General features: G+C 45.1%; 1 protein-coding gene across 1 annotated transcript in view; it reads right to left on the bottom strand.

The window, feature by feature from the left end:
• Nucleotides 1-21,710, bottom strand: part of LOC133463575 (B-cell lymphoma/leukemia 11A-like) — a 28,956-nt gene extending 7,246 nt beyond the window's left edge. Inside the window, exons 1-2 of the mRNA XM_061745169.1 lie at nt 21,372-21,710; nt 17,117-17,650 (exon numbers count right to left, since the gene is read on the bottom strand). Coding sequence (XP_061601153.1) covers nt 17,117-17,650; nt 21,372-21,426 — 589 coding nt within the window. The 5' untranslated portion in view covers nt 21,427-21,710. The remainder of the gene's footprint in view (nt 1-17,116; nt 17,651-21,371) is intronic.

Here is a 21,710-nt window from a genome sequence, read left to right as displayed (position 1 = left end):
CAAGACTCAACACTGGAAAAAACAACAATTTTCACCTGTTTCAAGTAGATTTTCACTTAAAATAAGTAGAAAAATCTGCCAGTGGAACAAGATTTTTTTGGTAATGACTCTTGTTTTTTGACTAAAAATGAGACATGTAACTAGAAATAAGACAAATATTCCTGGTAAGATTTTAAGTTTTTGCAGTGTGTGTTTCAGCTGAAATAAAACGTGGCTGCCGCAGCAGAAGCTCCTGGATACTCTGGGTGGTGTTTATATGAAACATTACACGTGTTTGGTTGAGATCAAAATAAAGGCAGTTTGACCGTACACGTGGTCCGGCTGGAGCTCGTAGTAGCAACAAATACTGGATATAAACACGTCCAAACGTCTGTGTGTGATTACAGTATTTCTGTAGTAGTATTTCTGTTCTCACAGTCCGCATGCGTTCTGTCAGCGAGGAGCTCGCCAGACTGGAGTCATGTTTCCATCCATATTTGATCCACACCTTGAAGTTGAGTATTTGGAAATATTTATGGAATATCAGTTTTCAGAGTAAGATAGTCTTTACCCTCATTTGAAGTGTTTTCAGACCTGTCGACCGTTTGTTTTGTTCCGATTCAGGGGCTAAATCGATACAGTTGTTTCGTTTTTCCTTTGTGGCGTTTGTGTTCACAAGGCAACTGTCTGTAGCGGTTCAAAGCTGATAACAAATGCCATGCACGAACCAACTCATGGGTCGGAAATGAACGTACCCCGGGAAAAACAACAACTATGGAGCATCGTAAGCGAGTGTGGCTAGTTTGTGTGTCGGTAGCTGTGTGGATTATGTTCTCACTGCAAACAAACCGCTCCAGGTCTGGAATGGAAGCGAGCCGAGACCATCTCTCCGAGGAGATCTTGGCTTGCTTGTTTCGTCCCACATTCGAGCACGATTGCTGTGTTCACATAAACCAAACGAACCGATCTTTAAGGGGAAACGCTCCCTGTTTCGGAACAACTGCTCCAAGCAAAGCACCCTTACTTAAACCGAATCAATGTACAGGTCTCTGACACAACCTCACCCTTTTCCACGGTGCGTGGAAGAGGGGAAACGTCTGCAGAATCAGGACCGCAGCAGGACTCGTACTCGCACAGCTGGTGGACTTGGTCTGGGCCGTAATCAAACATTCAGACCAGCATCTAAATAGAACCAGTGTGTAAAGAAAAACATCAAAACAGCCGCTTCGACACAGACATCTTAACTGGTGGCTTTAAGATGGACTCATGTGATGTTTCACATGAAAACCTGCTTTGTTGTCCATCCCAATGCCCACTGGTTAACATCTCTGTGGAGGCATCTGAATGCTTGTTTTTACTTCTATTTCATACTTGTCCCAGTTAAATGTTGTTTCAAGTGTTTTATTATGACCCCAACAATATAACGCGGTCCTCCATTACTGAAGTTGTTGTTCTGAGTCTGTGCACGGCAGTAATCACATGAACGATCAGCTGTCTCTGCCTCCAGAGAAGAAGCGTGGCCAGCGCTCACCGGCTTATCTCACATACGGCCGAGCTGCACCGGAGCATGTTAAAGCTGCCGGTCCGTGCTCTCCGAGCTGGGCCGAGGAGAAACCGGCCCAATGGGTGTTTGCGTGAAGAGCCGTGTCAATGGTTTCCTGTGAATTCACTCGGCAGCAGGGTGGAGTCACAGAGAGAGAGATGAAAACAAACAAACTGCTTTGTCATTTTGCAAGAAAACTGTATGGAGCAAAGTCAGCAGCATGTTTGTGGAGATGCCGAAGCTGCTGCATGTTTACTCAAGAGCAAGGCACTGAGTTTTCCAAGGAAAAAAGGGGCAGGACGATAGCAAAAGTAAAACCAGGCCCCATCAGATACAGGTGAGACTTATCGTAACTGCTTTCCCACAAAGCTCCAACTGGAGAGCCAACCGAGGTGTGAATGCCCCGAAGCGGGGAATAAACCTCGCCAAACCTGCTGGGCAGCAGCTCCACGGCGTCCCTGTACCCGCCCTGTACCCGCCCTCCTTCCAGGCTGCTGCTGCAAATATCAGCTCCCTGTCAAGTTACACCACGCTTAATAAAGCCAAAAAACACACACGTTCTCCTTTCTCCGGGCTTCTCTCTGCCTTTCTGTCCTATCTGCGCCTCTTCCAGCGCCGTTGAAGTGGAGGGTTCGGCAGGTCAGGAACTTCAGCACGAATACGCTGTCATTTTTTCTCTCTCTGTCTTTTTATTTTACTTTTTTGCTGTCTTTTCACTTCTGTAGTACCCTTTTTTAACCCTGTGAGCCAGTTTCCATGCCAGCAAACTAGTCTGAACTGGTATTTTTGAACTACATGTGTAAGAGAGAGAAGGTGGAGAAGCAGAAAGATAAAATGAGGATGAGAGCTGAACACCGTGTCAGAGCCTAGCTAAGGGGAGCCTGGGCACTTATGATTAATCCTAATGTAACAAACACGTCTGCAATCCACCGAGGGGACGCTCGCGATATAAGTGTGATGAGTGTATTTATACACGTTCACTTGTATTATTTATGTCGCTCTGTAATTACACCCCAAAACTCTAGGTGGCGGTGCAGGTTATACTGTACAGACTTGTGTGTACTTCCTTCAAGTATCAACATACCGACGGAGCAAGTGTAGCTGGAGCTGATGAACAACCGTCACTTTCACTGACAGTCAAGCAGTTTGTCCATCTGGCGAGTTTGAAAACAACAGAAGTCGTCGCTGGAAATAACCCAGACGGAAATGCAGACAGGTGCAGTCACATTTCAGGGAAGGTGCAAGTCTATTTGTCATGTAGGTCCCGAGCTACGTTGTACATACATACATACACCGTCAGCTTGATGCACAAGTAATCAATGGTAATAAACAGAGATAGATGGCTGAAATAATTATCTACACCTGTATAAAGCGAAAAAAGAATCCCTAATTTCATTTTAGCTGCATCAAGTACAGTCCTGAACACGAAAAAGAAACACTATCCTTTCAACCTTTTTCCAGGCATGATGCCTAACATTCCGCGGGTGGACGCAGACTGGATCTCCGAGCTCGATGGAGACCGGACTGCAAACCCAAACCCTGTTATAAACCCTGGGGAGAGACGACCATGAACGAACGGCTGTTTATCGACCAACTCTACACACGGAGACTACAGAGTTTATGTGATGTCATGTACGTTAGAAAATGTGTCTTGGAAGATGTAAGAACTATCTCATCTATGAATGGTAACATTTGTTTCAACCTATGGATGGATGGATGGATGGATGGATGGACGGACGGACGGACGGATGGACGGATGGACGGATGGATAGATGGGTGGGCAGATGGATGGATGGGTGTGCGTATGGATGGATGGATGGATGGATGGATGGATGGATGGATGGATGGATGGATGGATGGATGGATGGATGGATGGATGGATGGATGGATGGATGGATGGATGGATGGATGGATGGACCGTCTGGGCTGTTTTTCGACCACCTCCTAGGCCACCGCAAGCTCTGAGTGTAAAAACTCTCCATCACTTAGGGATTTTCTCTGTGTGTGTGTGTGTGTGTGTGTGTGTGTGTGTGTGTGTGTGTGTGTGTGTGTGTGTGTGTGTGTGTGTGTGTGTGTGTGTGTGTGTGTGTGTGTGTGTGTGCATAACCCCGCCACCCACCCCTCTCACATCCAGCCCTGTGACAACTGTCTCATCAAACGGTTGGACGCCGGCCAAGTTCATCTGTTAATGGACGTTCACCACCAGGACCCAGCCTTTTCCTTCCTCACTTTACCCCCCTCTCCCCCCATCTCTCTTTCTCTCCCTAACACCCCCATCCACCGAGGACGCCCTACCCCGTGCCCTTTCTTCATTATCTCCATCTCTCCGTCTATCTCCCTTTTTCCCCTCCCCTCATTTCTCTCAACACCTCTCCCAGTATTGCAGATCGGCGCCTGCACTTCCCTCCTGCAGAAAAGATAAACATGTCCCTTTGTCCCGCCTGTCTGTCGGCAGAAGGTGCTCTGGCTTTTTCTGCATGCGTGAGCCGCCCCGAAGACAACACCTTTGAGCCAACACTTCTTTTACAAGGTTGAGTTATAAAGACGGGAATCGAAAGAAAGGACAACAGACGGGTTCTGCTCGGCGGCATTGGCGTAGTTGTGCGTCTGTGATGGCATGTGAATGTCTGAGGGAGCGAGGGAGGTCGGTAACCACAGTCCAGAACAAGTTGAAACACATCCGCAGTACCAAGGAAAACTGCAGCCCAGGAGAAGAAAAAACTAAAACACAACACATGCATCTTGGTTTTACTTGTGACTCACTTGTTGTGCTGCACAAACTCAGAGAAAAGCCACTGGATTTAATACTTATTTACACTTGTTTGGGTTTTGGTTCTGGCTCCCCTGATGAGAGAGGAGCAAGTCTGACTGCTGAGTACAGCTGTTGTGACGCGTTGAGATGACTTTTCAGGACAATTTGTCATCATACAGCAGTTGAATAAAGAGATGTGCGATTCAGATTTAGAGCAAACAGAAAAAATGTAGATATTATACAATATTATACCCTTTAAAAGGATACATCACAAAAAAATTATCTTTTTTTTGTGTTTGAGCATATATTTTTGGGGGCTTCAATCGACAAGGTTAGACCACCTGGGTGCCGTGACGACGCCTGCCCAGACCAGAGGACTTATTCACCTTCCCCACATCAAGCTGCATTGGATTTAGCTTTGAAGTGGCTAACACAGAACAACAACACCAGTTTCAAAAGATTGCCACCCCTCCAGAGGAGAGGGGCGGAGTCATGTGCATGACTCCGCCTCCTTAAAGCGGCCGCTGTGCACCGAGTTGTGAAGTCATGGTGAAAAAGAGCAGTTTCCCCTCATCTCTGTTGTAATTTGAAGAAAACATGTCAGGAATGCCTCAGGAAACAATTTCAGTTTACAAAAACAGGTCTTAAAATAACAGAGTTTTACCGTCACAATCAGTCCTAAATACAGTCATTTAAGATTTGTTTTTATTATTATTATTATTATTTTTACTTTTTTTTATATTCCAGATTTAAATTATTCGTGCGCTGCAAGACCGACACTCACAAATTTAGACAAAAATGTCTAAGAGGTACATTTAAGCAGTTCTTTATCCGATTTTGGGGGATAAATTATCCATTACATTTCATCATATCTTACCGGGGCAATTACATCAAGAAAATGATCGCGGGCACCGGATCAATTATGCATGCCCTTGGCCAAAGACCAAGCACCAGGCAAACAGAGAGGGCAAGTATACACTCACACGCACACACACACACACGCACACACACACACACACACACACACACACACACACACACACACACACACACACACACACACACACACACACACACACACACACACACACACACACACACACACACACGTGAAGAACAGGAACATCTCATAGATGTGGCCCATCAGTTCATCTTACTGCCTAAAAAGTTCATATGCTTAATAATTTAGCTGCGTTCTGGATACAGTTTCCCAGCTGAATATTAACAACTTTGAAGTGAGTAACAGCAGCCAGAGGTGTGTGTGTGTGTGTGTGTGTGTGTGTGTGTGTGTGTGTGTGTGTGTGTGTGTGTGTGTGTGTGTGTGTGTGTGTGTGTGTGTGTGTGTGTGTAAGGGGGCTGAAAGAGACCTCAGGAAACAGGCCTTGTAAGTCTCACTGGAGAAACCCCTGAAACTGCACACACACACACACACACACACACACACACACACACACACACACACACACACACACACACACACACACACACACACACACACTCCTTCCACTTGTCCATTACACCACTGTTTGTAACGCTGCTCATTTCAGAGCAATTAAGAATTCCTTTTCATCAGCACGTTTTGTTTTTCTTTTTTATTCACGTACGGCACTCAGGCTTCTTGTACACAAGCCGGGAAGACAGGAAGAAGAAGAGAAGAAGAGAAGATGAGCACGTGTGTGTGTGTGCGTGTGTGATAGGTGCTCGGAGAGAAAGGTGAAAATATGAAACAGAAAGGAGAGAAACAAAGACAACCGGGGGAAGGCGCGCTGAGATTAGCGCCTGTGTTCTACTCGCTCCTGTTTGTTCTCTTTTTCTTAATTGTCAGGCTTCATTATTGGATGAAAACTGATTTATTTTATTGACTTTTTTCTTTTGTCTGCCACTCACGAAAACAACAATTTCAGAATGTTATCTCCCTGCGTACAAAAGTGGAATAAAACGAGTGTTTATGCACAAGTGCATGTATGCACAACCAAATGACACACACACACACACACACACACACACACACACACACACACACTGAGGCTCTTTTTTCTTAGCTGAAGGCAAAACAATGGAAAATCTATTTCTTTGTCTATTTTTGTTTTTGAAGATTTTTCTTCCATATTTACAGAAAAAAAAACTCAATTAAAGCAACCACTAACTGTCTCCCAAATGTCAGTTAAAGGAGGAGGAAGGGAGAGAAAAGAAAGGCATCTGACATCAGTTTGTTCAAGGAGAAACAGAAAGACGGGGGTGACAAATAAAAACGAGTGGGCTGACGGAGAGACGGCGAAGAAGAGCTGGGCACCAAGAAATCATTTTACCATGTCAAGATCGACACGTACAGGAAAGAGCCAGATGGTTCGCATTGGGCGTAGTTTGTGAATGAGCATGTGTGTGTGTGTGTGTGTGTGTGTGTGTTGGTGAGAAACAAGCAGTGTAATGAGGGAACAGACGAGACATCGTGTAAATTAAATATGTCCAATCTCTGGCTCGCCTCTCAGTCTTTGCGCAATTAAAAAAGAACGCTATTTTCATTTATATTAGCCTAAAAAACACATCCAGCTCACTCACACAAACATATCTCTAACCCAAGGCACAAATGAAAAAATACAAACACTGAGGCATTAAAAAACTCTCTCACACACACACACACACACACACTCCTTGACATGCCGGCTCTGACAAGCGTGGCTGATGTGCTCCGCGAATGCGCATGGTAATAGGCCAATCAAAAATGCAAAACAATTGGCAATTACTGTGAGGACCTAATGGTCATTAGAATTTACAACTAGGTAATGAACTAAAGTCTGCCCACTGCATGCATATTCATAAAGCTATCTGAGCTTTGAAGATTAAAGTAGCGCTTAAAATTCAAATGAGCCTCTGCAAATTATCGGAAAAAGTCAGCGCTGCTGCTGCTGGTGATGGGGGAGTTTCTTCGGCGGCACGGGCCCGGCGTTTGTGTGTGTGATTCCCTTTCCAAATGCTAAACTGTGTGTTCTTAAACATCTTTTTGGTGGGAGGAGGCTCGCACTAATATAACTATTGTCTATGACATTTGAAGACAGATTATTCACATTTCCCCCCCCCCCAGTCCTGTCAATCAACTTGTCGTTTCTTCTTATACATCTGTCCCATTTGTTTAGAAGGCGCATTAATGGACGGCCGCGTACGCGTGCGTGCACACACCCTGCCCGCATATACTAATTTGTACGAAAGGCAAATCTGCAAATCCTGGGTTAAAGTAATTCTTTATGTCCTATATTAATTTTAGATCTTTATTTATTTATTTCCCACAAATGACTTTAATCATATCTGAAGGAAATCAAGCGCCGCACAGAGAGAAGGAAGCAACCGCTTCGGAGGTTTCACCGTGAGAACGGCAAATAGATGAAACGCCAGCTTTTACTACTAACGAGTAAAATCCCTTCAGGTTTGAGACAACACATTTAAGTCCAATGTGTTATTATCCTTTCATTCTATGTAACGCGCACTGTAATTTTCTCGATTACTTGTTTGGTTTTCAAAATATCTGGCGGCTCTGGAAAAGCAGTCCAACATGTCGTCAGATTGCTCTCTTCCGGACAAAACACAGGCTTGTGCAAATTAAAAACGAGGTGCCGCCGCCGTCCTGCTCTAGAAAAGCAAACTAAACATGATTTACATATATACGTTCTCCTGCTCTGAGGACGGCTTCGTTTGGCACCAAACATGTCGGTAATTTGCTGCGAAGTGAAAAAAGGGTGGTAGGACTGAGTCTTACACTGCTAAACTGAAAGATTAGGCCCACTCATCCAGAGCAGTGTGTGTGCAGTACACAGCGTGTACTCTACTCATCAGTGCACACACACACACACAAACACACACAGCTTTACAGTGACCATGCATGCGTGTGCAGCCTTTGTGTAGCTGTAGTTGCAGTTCAGCCAAATGGGGAACATGAAACCAGAGTGAGGAGCCAGGCCCTTCCACACCGAGGCGTAGGACATGCTCACACAAAACAAACACACACACACACACACACACACACACACACACACACACACACACACACACACACACACACACACACACACTTTGCCAGCTCATCTCTGGCGCTCTTCAACAGGGGATGTCCTGCATCCTCTCTGCCTGCTCACACACACTTTCAGTCTCACTTGTGCCGCGCTAAAAAACGCACACGGGAACGCCGTAGACGGGTGGAAAATAATTGAACAGTAAATGCTCACCTTACTATTTTTGTGTAGTTTCTAAAATGTGTAATTTTACTTTTACTTAAGGCATTACGACTGGGGTAAGCCTTAAGGAGAGTAATGTGTAAATAAAGGCCCTGGAATCCAATTGGCCTGGACACAAATACCCAAATATCTGGATCTGTGATTGTTATGTGGATATCCAGATTTGTGCTACTCTCTACGCCGTTACGAGCTGCCGGTCGTGAATGCCACCTGCAACGATGCCTCAGTTCATTTTAGCAATACTTTAAACTGAGTGATGGCAAATTAACAAATTATAAACTCCTCCCACATCTCATGTATTTCTAGAAAGATCTTTTTGTCACATACAAGTTCATGTACACAACGCACAAGTACATGTTCAATGTTTCTTCCCTTGTTTGGATCTGTACGTCACGACCCCACAGGCCAGCTGTGGACACTCCCGCAGTCTGAGGTCACAGAAATCCGTAACGTTGAAACGGAAGGAAGTGGACCGGAGTAAACCCGACCGAACTCAGCTGAAGTAGCTTCAAGTAATTGAAAATTAGATCCTGATCAAACGTAAGACGACAGCTGCAGAATAATGCTCAGAAGATGGACACAAATACTGAATGCGTACAGTTCATATCGTTTTTTCAGCATGGCCTGGTGAAGACTACAAAGACGACAAGGACAAATCCCCAATAATGCCACAGTCATTAGCTGTACTTTTCTGTTTACTACTCAAGGTAGCTATTCAGTTACAAACAAGGAAATACCCCTCTCAGAAAAAACTAAATAAGTAACTTGTACTAAATTTGACATTAGATACTTGTTTTACTAGAGCACTTTGGCAGACCTGTAATTTTACTAGCAGTTAAGTCAAATTAAATCAAAGTTATAGTATACTTATTAGAGCAGGGTGTTTTAGCACTCGTTCCACCTCTGGTTGCAAGTCATGACAGGTATGTAAAAGAGGAAGTGATGATGAATGAGCACATATATGGCCAGATGGGAATATACTGCATGAGAAAAGTATGTGTGTGTTTAGATGTGTGTGTGTGTGGTGTACAGAGCCACTCTGTAATCCAGTGGCCTATATAAATAAGCTTTGTAGTGTATAAACAGTTTTATGAACAGGCCTTCAACTGCCTTCGACATAATAAGAGAGCTGAGTTACATGTGTACCCCGGTCCTCACTTTGTTGGGCTGTTTACTCGGACCTCACTAAGTACTACACACAAGAGCGTGTGTAACCCTTTACTTGTGTGTGTGTGTGTTGCGGAATAAACACACACTAACACAGAGCGAGCAGCAAGTGAGCCAAAAGCAGCAGCTTTCCCTCTCACCACGAAGAAGTAAATGTAGCGTGGATGTCGAGTTGCTCACATAAACACAATGAGCTGAATCAATAAACAATCCTCCATCATTGAGCGTGTGCACGGCTCCATTTGACGTCACCGACACACCTTCACCGCGGTAAACAACAGCGCAGCCCCTTTGAATGTCCTGTGTCGCGATAGCCTGGGAAATCTCCCCGTTTCCAACACATCTGTCTCCATCTTTAGCTCGTAGCTTGTGTGGCGCGTCTGCGCCGCACTTCCCAGGGATCAGCTGTCAATCAGAGTGTGTGGGCAGCATGACGTCTTTCCCTTGGATTTTTTTTTTCTTTGTTTTTACGCTTTGATCTTGTTGTTGTGTCTTCGCCGTGTGGTGGTGGTGACTGCTGTCCGTACCCTGTTGTTCTTCTATTTATTTCAAACACATTTAAAATACGTCGCTGCCTGAGTGAGCGGGGGTTGTCCCGGGAAGTTTCACCACACACACCGCCATGGGTGTTTCAGATTTATTCCTCTACAATGACAAATGTAATTTGTGCTGCTATTATGTGCTGCTACAATAATAACTGCTGATGATCATGTTTCTGTCTCTCACTTGTTTTGCAGAGGTGGAAACTAAATGGATTAAAACTATGAGCAACCACACTATCTGAGGGAGAGAAAAAAGGACCCGCTGCTAATGTTTAGCATTGTAGGGACATCAACACAGCAAGAATAAATGTAATTGGCACATCTAAAAAAAAAGGAAGAGGAAGAAAGGAGGGAAAAAGGCAGAAGTCAACAAAATGTGTGCTTTAAAGCAACACAATGGACCTTTGTCCCAAGAGACCACCAGGATGGGAGCCCAAAGTTACTTTGGGTGGATTCTCCCAGAATTACAATAAATACTTCCAAAAAGTAATCAAATGAAATGCTAAACTGATATTTCAACGTGAAAAACTCCTCTGTATTTAATATGCAGACACTACCCTACTTGCCAAGTAGTAACAGAAACAGAAACTGTCTTCTTCGTCACATTCGGAGCAGCAGCACAGACTCTAACGTGAGTCCATTGTTTTGCCTTGTTTTACACACAAATTACACAGCCCTAAAAAAAATCAGCTGTTTGATACACTTGGGGCAGCATCACATATAACTCAGGTAATGGTGTTGGCATTGATTACCGTCGGTTTGGGTCAGGGGGTTTCAGGAATGCATTTCAAAGCTGTAACAAGTGAAGAATGAAGTATTGAACGGGGATGCACCCATCCAATATTAACTCAAAATATTTGGTCCGTTATTGTCCAAATAGTTGGAATCGGATATCAGAGAACGTGGGGACACCATTAGGCAAATCCATTCTCGTTGAGTCTTTGTGTGTGATGATGGAGACATGTGCAGCTGCAGTGGGACGAAAATGTATATGAGCCCCTTGGAATTAACTCCTTTTGTGCTTTAAATTACCATAAAATATAACCTCATCTCAATCTATGTCACAACGGACAAACAACTATTACCAAATCACCTAAAACAAAGCTTCAACTAATTGCTTCTGGGTCCATATGTCTTCGGGTAAGTCACTGGAACCTACACCGACCCCACAATCACACTGGTGTGTATCTGAGACGACACTGCAGCGAGCCAATCAAAAAGGAAATCAGTATAGATGTAAGTAAGCCAAAGAAAGTGTTGTATGAATGCATTTACTGTAAAAGAGCTCAAAATGGTGAAAAAGACAAAAAAAGGGATTTAAATACAATCCATTCACCACTTACTTACATGAACATCAGATCAAATTTTATTGCAAATTAATGCAGAAAACCAGACAGTTCACATACACATTCTCGCCACCATATTTTATTAAGAGATTAATTCAATGCATATATATATATATATATATATATATATATATATATATACATATATATATATATATATATATATATATGAGTAGAGAGAGAGAGAGTCACGTCTCATTCAGTCCTGAAGCCTCATTTTCGTCGACATGTCAAATGTACTGGATCGGGTATCAGCCAATTTGCAAAAATCTGGTATTAGACTCGAGACTGAAAAAGGAGGATCGATGATTCCCTCGTATCACGCAAGCGAGGAAGCTTCTCAGATGATATTAGTTGCATTAAGAGCCAGCATTTCTGGAGCTCAGATTAATCTACTCAGGACTAAAAGTCAGAATATCTGAGCTTCTGCTAAATAAATATGTAATGTGAAGTCAGTAGATTAACCCTCTATGTGAGGACACGGGAAAGGGTTTACAGTAGTTACCACTTTAATACTGCCGCCCTAATACTATCTTATCTAACAAAATATGGGTGTGTGTGTCTAAATGTGTCTGTGAGCTTTTGTGTGCACTGTGAGCATTACCAAGCAGGATAAAGGATAAATCAACAGGCGCGCCTTTGTTTTTAATATTACTCTTTAATACTTTTTTTTTTGGCTCTGTCTGGACTGTTGACATGCTGTCAGAGCACGATTTATTTCTCTTTTTATTTGTGAACGCTAAATATAAAACATCACGCAGCCTGTTTGGCCCTGGTAGCACATTATTAGCTTTTCCAGTTGCCCCAGTAGCCTCCTGTACTGCATGTGTTTTCCTACTGCTGACGCTTTCCACACACGCCAACATGTTTACATTTGTCGAGCTCATTCAGAATGCCGACACAGCCGCGTTCTCGCCGTTCAAACCCAGCACTCAGGTCCACTGAATAAAATATCATGTGGAGAAATAAAGAAGGACGGACAGAAAGGGAGAGCAATAATAGATTAGTAATGGCAGCGAGCGTGTGAAATCTCTTTGTAGGCTCACCAAGATGTAGCGCGGCACGAAACACACACACACACACACACACACACACACACACACACACACACACACACACACACACACACACACACACACACACACACACTGTAATTGATTCAGTATCAATTGGCTGTCCTGAATTTGCATCGATTGCTAATGTAGCAGGGAGGAAAAATAGAAAAGAGAGACAGAGAAAAATGAGCCAAACCAGAAAAAAAAGAGGAAGAAGAGGAAAGCGAGGACAGACGCGAGATGGAGGGAGAGCGATCTGACACCGAGCCAGACAGTGAATGGGTGTTAAAAACGCGCTAATGTGTACTGAGGTGGGCAGCATTAGCTCGTGATGATAAGCTAATTGCTAATCAGTGGATCATTGACTGAAAACATTCATGTTGTGCTGCTTCTGGCCACAATCATATCTCACTAACTGGATTTTTTTTGGCACCAAAAAAAAAAATGAGATGGATGTGGCTGATGAATCTGTCTCTGGAAAGTTTTGGATTTGTCCACGTTAACGAGCTAATATTGATAAGTTTATCAGCCAATATTTCCCCAGTGAAATATTGGTCAGGGGAGTGAAGGACTCTGCGCTGGCCCGCGTCTCAATCCCCCCCTCGCTCGCTAACACACATATTATGACCGATTTTCTGTAGAGTGAGGGGATTAAATTCTTGATTCTAATTATGAGAAATCAATTTGGAAACTGGACAGCAAAAACTGTATTTACAGTAGAAATAATCCACAAAGAATTCATTCTAAATTTCAATTTTCAGGCCAAGACTTTTTCATTAATAGCCTATGTTGGGTGGAAAGGAGGGGGGGAAATGGATCGAGACCACTCACACACGCTCACACACTCACACACTCACACACACTCACACACACATGCACGCCCTCCCCCTCACTCTCTTTCGAGACATTAGCAATGCTGTATCTGAGTGAGGGGCGCCTCAGGGATTATAATCAGAATTTTCATCTCAGTCAGGGATTAATAGAATAAATGGCCAAACGAGAGCATGCTGTGTGTGTGTGTGTGTGTGTGTGTGTGTGTGTGTGTGTGTGTGTGTGTGTGTGTGTGTGTGTGTGTGTGTGTGTGTGTGTGTGTGTGTGATTAAGGTGGACAGGTACTCTATCTTTTTGCATCACAGATCATCATTTTGCTTTTGCAGGACAGTCCCCCTGACACACACACACACACACACACACACACACACACACACACACACACACACACACACACACATAGGTAACAGCTGAACTGTTTGATATGTAAATAGTAGCGTTTCACCACAAGTGCGACGCTTTGTGCTTCCCGGAGCAGCACAGCTCTCAGAGCAGCTCTGCAGCTTTCCGACCAGAGATGCTGATACATATTTTACAACCATCCGCCGCACAACCGTCACAGTACACGGGCAGAGAAATACGCAGGGAAGTGTATGCAGAGGTACGGGAGAGGATGCATAAACTCCTGGCTACGTGAAGTGAAAACCATACCCCAATTAAAGATGTCGCTCGTGTCACGTTCACACTCACGAGGACGACGAAGAGAAATCGTGGTAAGAATTAAATGAAAATGAACACTTAGTGACCGAATGTGGCATATGTGTCCACTGAGGCGTGGAGCTACAATACTAGCACATGTCACATATATGTTTTCAAATAGTAGACGCATATACGCAAAGCTTTAACAGGATAGAAGGGGGCGGGGAGAGGTGGGCATTGGGAATTTGTTCCTTTATGACGGTTATGTCCAAAGGTTTGCATGAATGCACCGTATTATGCTGAGTTGGTTTTATATTAGTATCTGTTCTGTTTATATTTATTATATTGTCTTTAGGAATTTATTCTGTGCTTTTCTTTAACCTGAATTTCCTATCTATCTATCTATCTATCTATCTATCTATCTATCTATCTATCTATCTATCTATCTATCTATCTATCTATCTATCTATCTATCTATCTATCTATCTATCTATCTATCTATCTATCTATCTATCTATCTATCTATCTATCTATCGATAAGGGAAGAGTCATTGATTTCAATAAAAAGATCGAAGCCCCCCTAAATAGTTTTTACTTCTTATTTCTCGTTTCCTCTGCTGCTTTGAAATAAAATGTTTTGATGGAAAAGCTGTGTGTTTTCCAGGTTTCAGGCTTTTTTTTTTTTTTTTAGATGAAGCCTTAAATCTGAAAGGTTTAAAGCAGGTTTAAAGCAAGTCACCAGCATTAAACCGAAATATTTTCAGCCCTTAACGTGATGAAAGGAAGCTTCTTTTTTTTTTTTTTCCTGAAATCAAGATTCATTTTTGTTGCACCGGTGGTTTTCAGTGCCTTATTTGGTGAACAGAGGTCTTATGAGTACAATGCCAAGCCAGCATTTTCAAATAAGAAACATACATGCATTCTTCGTCTAGTCTCCTTTTTTTTTTTCCTTTTTTTTTTTTTTTTTGTCACTAGGAATACTTTTGGATGGCTGCGATCGCTGCTGAAATTCCAGCAGTTTATTTTTTTTCTGTCTTCTGTCAGTTTGGGGTCAATTAGGATGAAAGCTGGTGTCGGGGAGGAGGAGAGGAGGAGAGGAGGGGAGGAGGGGAGGAGGGGAGGCGAAGGAGAAAAATACTGGTTTTAATTATGAGCGGAATGGATGTGTTGCGTAAATTCAGCATGTGAGGTGATGTTTGTGCTGGAGCAGCTCTCCAAAAATAAGAAGTGTCCAAATAATAAGAAGAGAATAAAAAAGGGGTTAGGGTTTTCCTTTTCAGTTAAAAAAAAATATAGATCCGGAACAGGGAAAAAATCTAATAATGCTGCATTTGTCTGCTGTTCAAGCTTTACGTCAACGTGGGACAAGATATATAACTCTGCTCTGCTGTTTTCTTCTCCTCTGTGAGTGTACAGCTGTTCCTAGCAAGACGTTCCCACACACAACGCTATTGAAGCAACCAGACGCCTGCATTATGATGTAAATCGCTCTAATAACCCAGTTTAGCTAGTGACTGTCTGCGCGGGTGTGTGTGTGTGTGTGTGTGTGTGTGTGTGTGTGTGTGTGTGTGTGTGTGTGTGTGTGTGTGTGTGTGTGTGTGTGTGTGTGTGTGTGTGTGTGTGTGTGTGTGTGTGTGTGAGAGAGAGAGAGAGAGCGTCCCAACATACAGACTCCACACAAGCACACGCTGAAATAAAAATGCCGGCGTTCCCGGTGCGGCGGAGACAGAGGTGTCAGAGGTCAAACGCGTCTTTTAGCACATCCCGCTCTCGTAAACTGTACGTTTCCGTCGTGGGGAAGTGAGGTGAGTTCAGCGAGCGCGGCCTTACGCAGCGTTTTTGTGCACACGGAGAGAAACAAAAACGGCAACATCCGGGCGTCCTGAGCTGCGTTCAAGGTGCAAAGCGATGAAGTTGCGTGTTTCGCATTGGGTGTTTCATCCCTCGCTCCCTCGCTCTCACTCCCTGTAACGGCTAATTTAGTACAGGCGGTGCGCCGCTAAAAACTACCGCTAATTAAAATGTACAAAAAAAAAATAGCGCTGCAACAAATAATTAGCGGTGTTATGGCACTTTAAATAAATAACTTTGCTTCTCTGAGCGGAGCTGAAACTCAACTGCTTCCCTCTCATTTAATCCTAGCACTGGGAAAGTTGATGGAGGAGTGGGAGGGGGGTGGGGGGCTGAAGCTGGGAGGAAAGTGTTGTGTTTTTTACCTCCAAGCGTCTGTGTGGAAGTAAAACTCGGGTAGGGAAAAAAGAATAGAGAGCTGAGGCACATTTAAACAGGGAAGATGTGGCCGTGGAGGAAGGGGGGAAGCTGAGAGCAGGACACATCTGCTAGGACCACATGAGAGGGAAACACACACACACACACACACACACACATGCGCACACACGCTACACAAGAACACACTCAATCCCATAAAAAGAGAGTCCACACTGGGAGTCTGCAACAAACACGCGTTAGCGGGGGAAAAAAACACACACTCGGACCCGCAGGCCCACGGACCGGCGTGTCTCGTTGCTGCAAAACCGAGGGAACACACACTCTCTGACGATGAGGAGTGTGTGTGTGTGCCGGCCCGGCCCTCCTCCCCACCTGTGATGTCCTCCGTCTGTACTCCGTGTGACCAAACCCCAAAACAAGCCCCGTCCTATCATATTTCTTGCCTTGATCGGGACTGGCATGTGCTTGTTTGGACAACTGCACCCCCCTCCACACCCCCACCAAACTCCCAGCCCACCAACCCCCTTCTTGGTTGAGGGTTTTTCAGACTATGATGGCTCCTAGTGCCACAACAAAGACGCGATGCGTCACTGATACAAAAACGAGACCTGACGCTGCAGAAAGCACACGCACTTCAGTCTGTCCACACAGAATGAGTCAAAAACAAGACAAAAAAAAAGGGCACAACGTGTCCGAGAGCAGACTTCATGGGGAAAATACAATATATGTGTTTGGTGGATGTTTGAGCTCAGAGCGGGAGTCACGATGGGACAAAAGGGGGGGATGACGCTTTGTCGGCGTGGTTACCTGGCACGGGCTCCTGCTTGGGGCAAATCCCCCGGGGGGAGCAGAAGCGCTCCTCGTCTTCGTCGGCCAGCGTGGCCTGGACGCCCACTTCCACGGGCCTCCGGCTGCGTAAGGAGCCCAGGGCGGGCGAGGGGGTGAGGGCCAGGCCGGGGGAGGGCGAGGGGGGCTTGTCCAGCCCCCTGCCCAGCACGGAGAAGCAGGGCGGCCCGTGGCAGCGCTTCCGCTTGTGCTCGATGAAGAGCAGGATGTCGGCGAGGGGGAAGGTGGCCTGGCACTGGCCGCAGGTCAGCAGGTCCTGCGGGGAGGAGGACGGGTGGGGGGGGAGGGCGTCGTGGCCCAGCCGGGCCAGCCGGCTCACGGCCGAGCCCGGGTGGTGCCCGTTGAGGCCGCCGTGGTGGTGGTGGTGGTGCTGTTGCTCCTCCGAGTGCTCCGAGCAACGCTCCGAGCAGCGGCCTGAGCAGCGGCCCGAGCAACGGTCCGAGCAGCGCTCCGACAGCTCCTCCGACGAGACCACGGCCGTGGAAAGGGGCTCGGCTGCTGGGAGGCAGACGGGGGGGGAACGCAGGAGGAGGACGAGGAGGGAGAAGGGAGGGAGGAAACAGGCAAGACAGTTAGAAGGTGAACATCCACATGTTTGTATTTTCTTTTTGTGTGCTCTCCTGGTATTCACTGATACAGCTTCTGAAGCCGGGGAACAAAAACCTTCTCCTGCTGTCACACGGCGGACCAGCATCAGAGACACAAAGCTTAATGAAAGCCCGAGTGTGGAGAAACAATAACGGGGTGAAAAAAAACCTGCCTTGTAATGATAGAAATAGATGTAATACAGGACAAATGATTACAATGCAACATGATCTGGATCACACATCATAGGAATAAATGGAGGGGAATAATATCCTGAATAGCTGCAACGTTTCAATCACGTCGTATAAAGATAACAATTTCATAGGCAATGACAGAGAAAGCTTGGGAAATGATGGCTAAACACAGCACAGAGGAACCTAAATATGTGGATGAGTTTGACTTGTCTGTCCTTGTTTGTACAGGGTCTGAGCCTGTAATCAGCACGGAGGGAAACTGTCACAAACACGTCCAACATATGTGCCGAGGAGGACTCTTCTCTTCCCTCCGCTTTGATTTCACGTTTTTCCTGACTTCTAGTTCTTTGATTCCCGTCTCTTGTGCTGCAGGAATCAGCCTCAAAATGAGCCGTTCAACCCGATTCCTCACCCCTCTAAGGCTGGATTAAGTCCTGACTACTTTCTTTATTTTCTTCTTTCTTTTTTTTTCTTTTTTTAAGAAGCCTTTTGTTGGCGCGCCAGACTGCAGTGGAAGGAGAGGAGAATGAGCAGAGCGGTCGGCTGAATCAGGGGGACGTAATTCACTGTCCTTCTTTTTAAGAAAATCTTCCAGTCCAAGGTGAAGAGTCTGACTCTGAGCTAGCCGCCTAATGCGCGATGACCTTCTTTACTCATCCACCAATTTCACATTTTAATGAACTTAAGACCACTGAGAATCAAAAAATAGATTTTAATTTTCACCGTCTGGGTGATTGGTACAGATTTTGTCTGATAACGGGGGTGGGATACGGGTTCCTGTGCGTGTAACTGTGTGTGTGTTAGTGTGTGTGTGTGCGTGGGAATGTGTGTGTGAGTGAGAGAGGAGGGAGAAAAGAAAGACTGGAGTGGGTGTGAATGTGGACGACATCCCCTCAAGGAAATATCTGAATGCCGCAGTCCTGCGCGACATCTGTGCGCAAACTGGGACAGGAAGACAACACGGTGGATTCCCTGCGTCTGCAGTCGACGCGCTCGCCGCCCCCCCTGCACCCCCAAACACGCCCTCCCGACTCCCCATCCTGCTCCCAAACCTCCCCCTCTTTGATTAAACTTCAGAACAAAACAATGCAAGTTACAAAACAGCTTCCAAAGGAGGGGTGGCATTTGATTTAACAGATAAAAAAAACAAACTTAATGTGCATGCTCCTCTCTCCTGAAGTTGCTCTGCCGGTTTTGCATATCTGGGCTATAGAAAATTGGGATTTAATTTCATTTAAAAAGATCACGAATACAAAAACGAAGCAGAAGAGAACCAGGTTGGTTTGTGCCTAATTTTAAAGCTGTAAATTTGGCTGAAATAAAAAGCGAGAGGAGCAGTTCACGACAATCACTGTCATTACAACACAGGAGGAGAAGCTGCACAAAAAGACAAGCTTTCACCAAATTGTATCTCTGAAATCTTTCTAACCATTTTGGAGGGGGAAGAAATTGTGAAAAAAATAAAAAACTTAAATGTGAGAAAACTGGAACTGTGCCTCCTGGAACAAACTACTTTAAAACAAAATGTGGAAATCGTCAGTGCATTTTAATCTGAAGATGGAGACGTTCAGCTGCACAGCTGGGAAACACTGAGGTCTTGTTGCATTTGAACTCAGCCTTGCAGTGCTGTTTTAAACACAGTCTGCTAAATCTGTCAGATATATTCTATTAAAACAGCGTTGTGAGGAAATAGACGATGAAAATACAGGTGTAAAATAAAATGAGGAGAAAAAAAAAAAGACCGAGTCAGGAATCAGGGTTTGCTTCATGAGATGAAATCTGAGCGCCATCAGTAACGAGTGTGTGCTAAATAAAATGTGTGTATTCCTAGAGAAGATTTTTTTTTTCCTCTTTTTTTTTGGAGAGGGGGGGGGGGGGCAGTTACCTTATTGACAGAGCTGCATCTACGGACTGCAACCTGTATGTTTGTACACATATGATGCGCAAAACAGGAGAAGAAAGTGGAGTGATGAAGAATTGTTAATGGGTGGGGATTAGTGCGGTTAGGAGGGGGGGGCGGGGGGGGACTCTCCCTCCCTCCTTGTTTTTTCTCCCCCCTTTACTTCTCCCCCATGTCTTGTACACTCTCTCCCTTTATTCTAAAGAGGATCGCGGTGAAACTCATCGGGGTTCAAGTTTGGAGCTGGGTTTTCTGAGCGCGCTCTGCCTCCTAGCGACGACACGCGGCCACGGTGGCTGCGCTGTCACCCACACTGTGAACGCACAAACACACACTCACACACACACACATGCACGCTTTCTCCCGCTCCAAACCCAAACACAGCCGACAGCCGGGCAACATACCGAAACACAATGGAGCAGCGACGCATAAAAATGCGCAGATATGTGTTTGTTTTCTGTTTTGTTTTTTTTTGCGGCCGAAACGCTGCGCCACGGCGCACCGTGCCGGGCACGGACCGCCGGCAGACGGCACTTTGACAATGATCCTGCAGTTCCCCCAAACAGCTTCCCCTCTCAATTAATATAATACTTAAAATTACAAACAAAACGCAAATGCAAATAATAAAATATTTCCCGACTAACAGACAAGGTGCGCAAAGTCGAATCACGTTGATTTCTTTTTTTCTTCATTTATTCCTGTTTTTCTTCTCTCACACACTGCAGCTGCAAACATCAGGTACACTTAAAGTGTACATGAAACAGGCGCGTCTTAGAGGAATATTGTAGTTTGGCCAAACCGTCCTGCTGCTGTTTTTTCTAAGTCTGCAGAAGAGGATGTTCCACGGAGAAAGATCCTCGTCTGAATTACAAAATCTTAAAGCCTTTATTAATGAACTACTCGAATAAAAAAAAAAAAGTAACAATAAAGCAGTCAACCTGCTTTTCTAACTCCGCTGCCCAACAAGGGACGGGCAGTTGTAAACAACTGAAGATGAGATTTATACGCATCGGTTCAGAAAAAAAAAAAGAAAGAGAAAAAATCCACCTCCTAACTTTTGTTCGGTTTTTTTTTTCTCTTTTAAAATGAAATTAATCCAAACAAACACAAGCAGAGCGATGGGGAGAGGAATGCATGTGCAGGGCAGCGATATTCCCGCTGGGTGATTCCTCCATGCACGGAGCTGCGCGGAGAGGACGCGCTCCGGCACCGGGAGCTCCTGCGCGCTCCCACTGACCGGAGCGGCCGCGGGGGATAACCGGCTCCAGTCTCAATGAAGTTGTAACATACATAAACTAGCACTCGAAACTTTTGTTTCCCTCTCCCCTTCGTGCTTTTACGCACGGAGGTGCCGGACTTTGTCCGCTTTTCATGCTGCTTTGAGTCCAGTTGACCGCGGGTCGGAGCGGTGCGTCCCGGTGTCCGAAACACTCCCCCCCGGTGCCCGTTCCTGCCTTTCCCCCCCTAAACCTTTCCTGCATAAACTGAAAGAAAACTGGAAATAAGATTCTTTCTCTCTCTTTCAAGCTTTACTTACGCGAAAAATCCCGTTTGCTTAAGTGCTGGGGTTTGCCTTGCTTGCGGCGAGACATGGTGGCTGTCGGCGGCTGCGTTCAGCGCGGATCACATCGGGGAGAGCCGGGGTTAGAGAGGAGACTCCGGTGGGGGGCAAAAAAAATGTCTTCATCCAATGCCTTTGACATCCACGAGAAGATACAAGGGAAAAATATATATTAAAAATGAAATTAGAAATAATATAAAGATAGCGCGGAGGCGAGGATGGATCGCGGGATCGCCGTCATGGCTTTTTTGAGAAAGGAGAGCAGAGAAAAAAGAGAGAGAGAGTGAGTGAGGTGGATGGAGAGAGAGAGAAGAG

The sequence above is a fragment of the Cololabis saira genome, chromosome 17 (assembly GCF_033807715.1).
Source record: "Cololabis saira isolate AMF1-May2022 chromosome 17, fColSai1.1, whole genome shotgun sequence".
NCBI lineage: Eukaryota > Metazoa > Chordata > Actinopteri > Beloniformes > Belonidae > Cololabis > Cololabis saira.
This window is presented reverse-complemented; position numbering and strand designations above follow the sequence as displayed.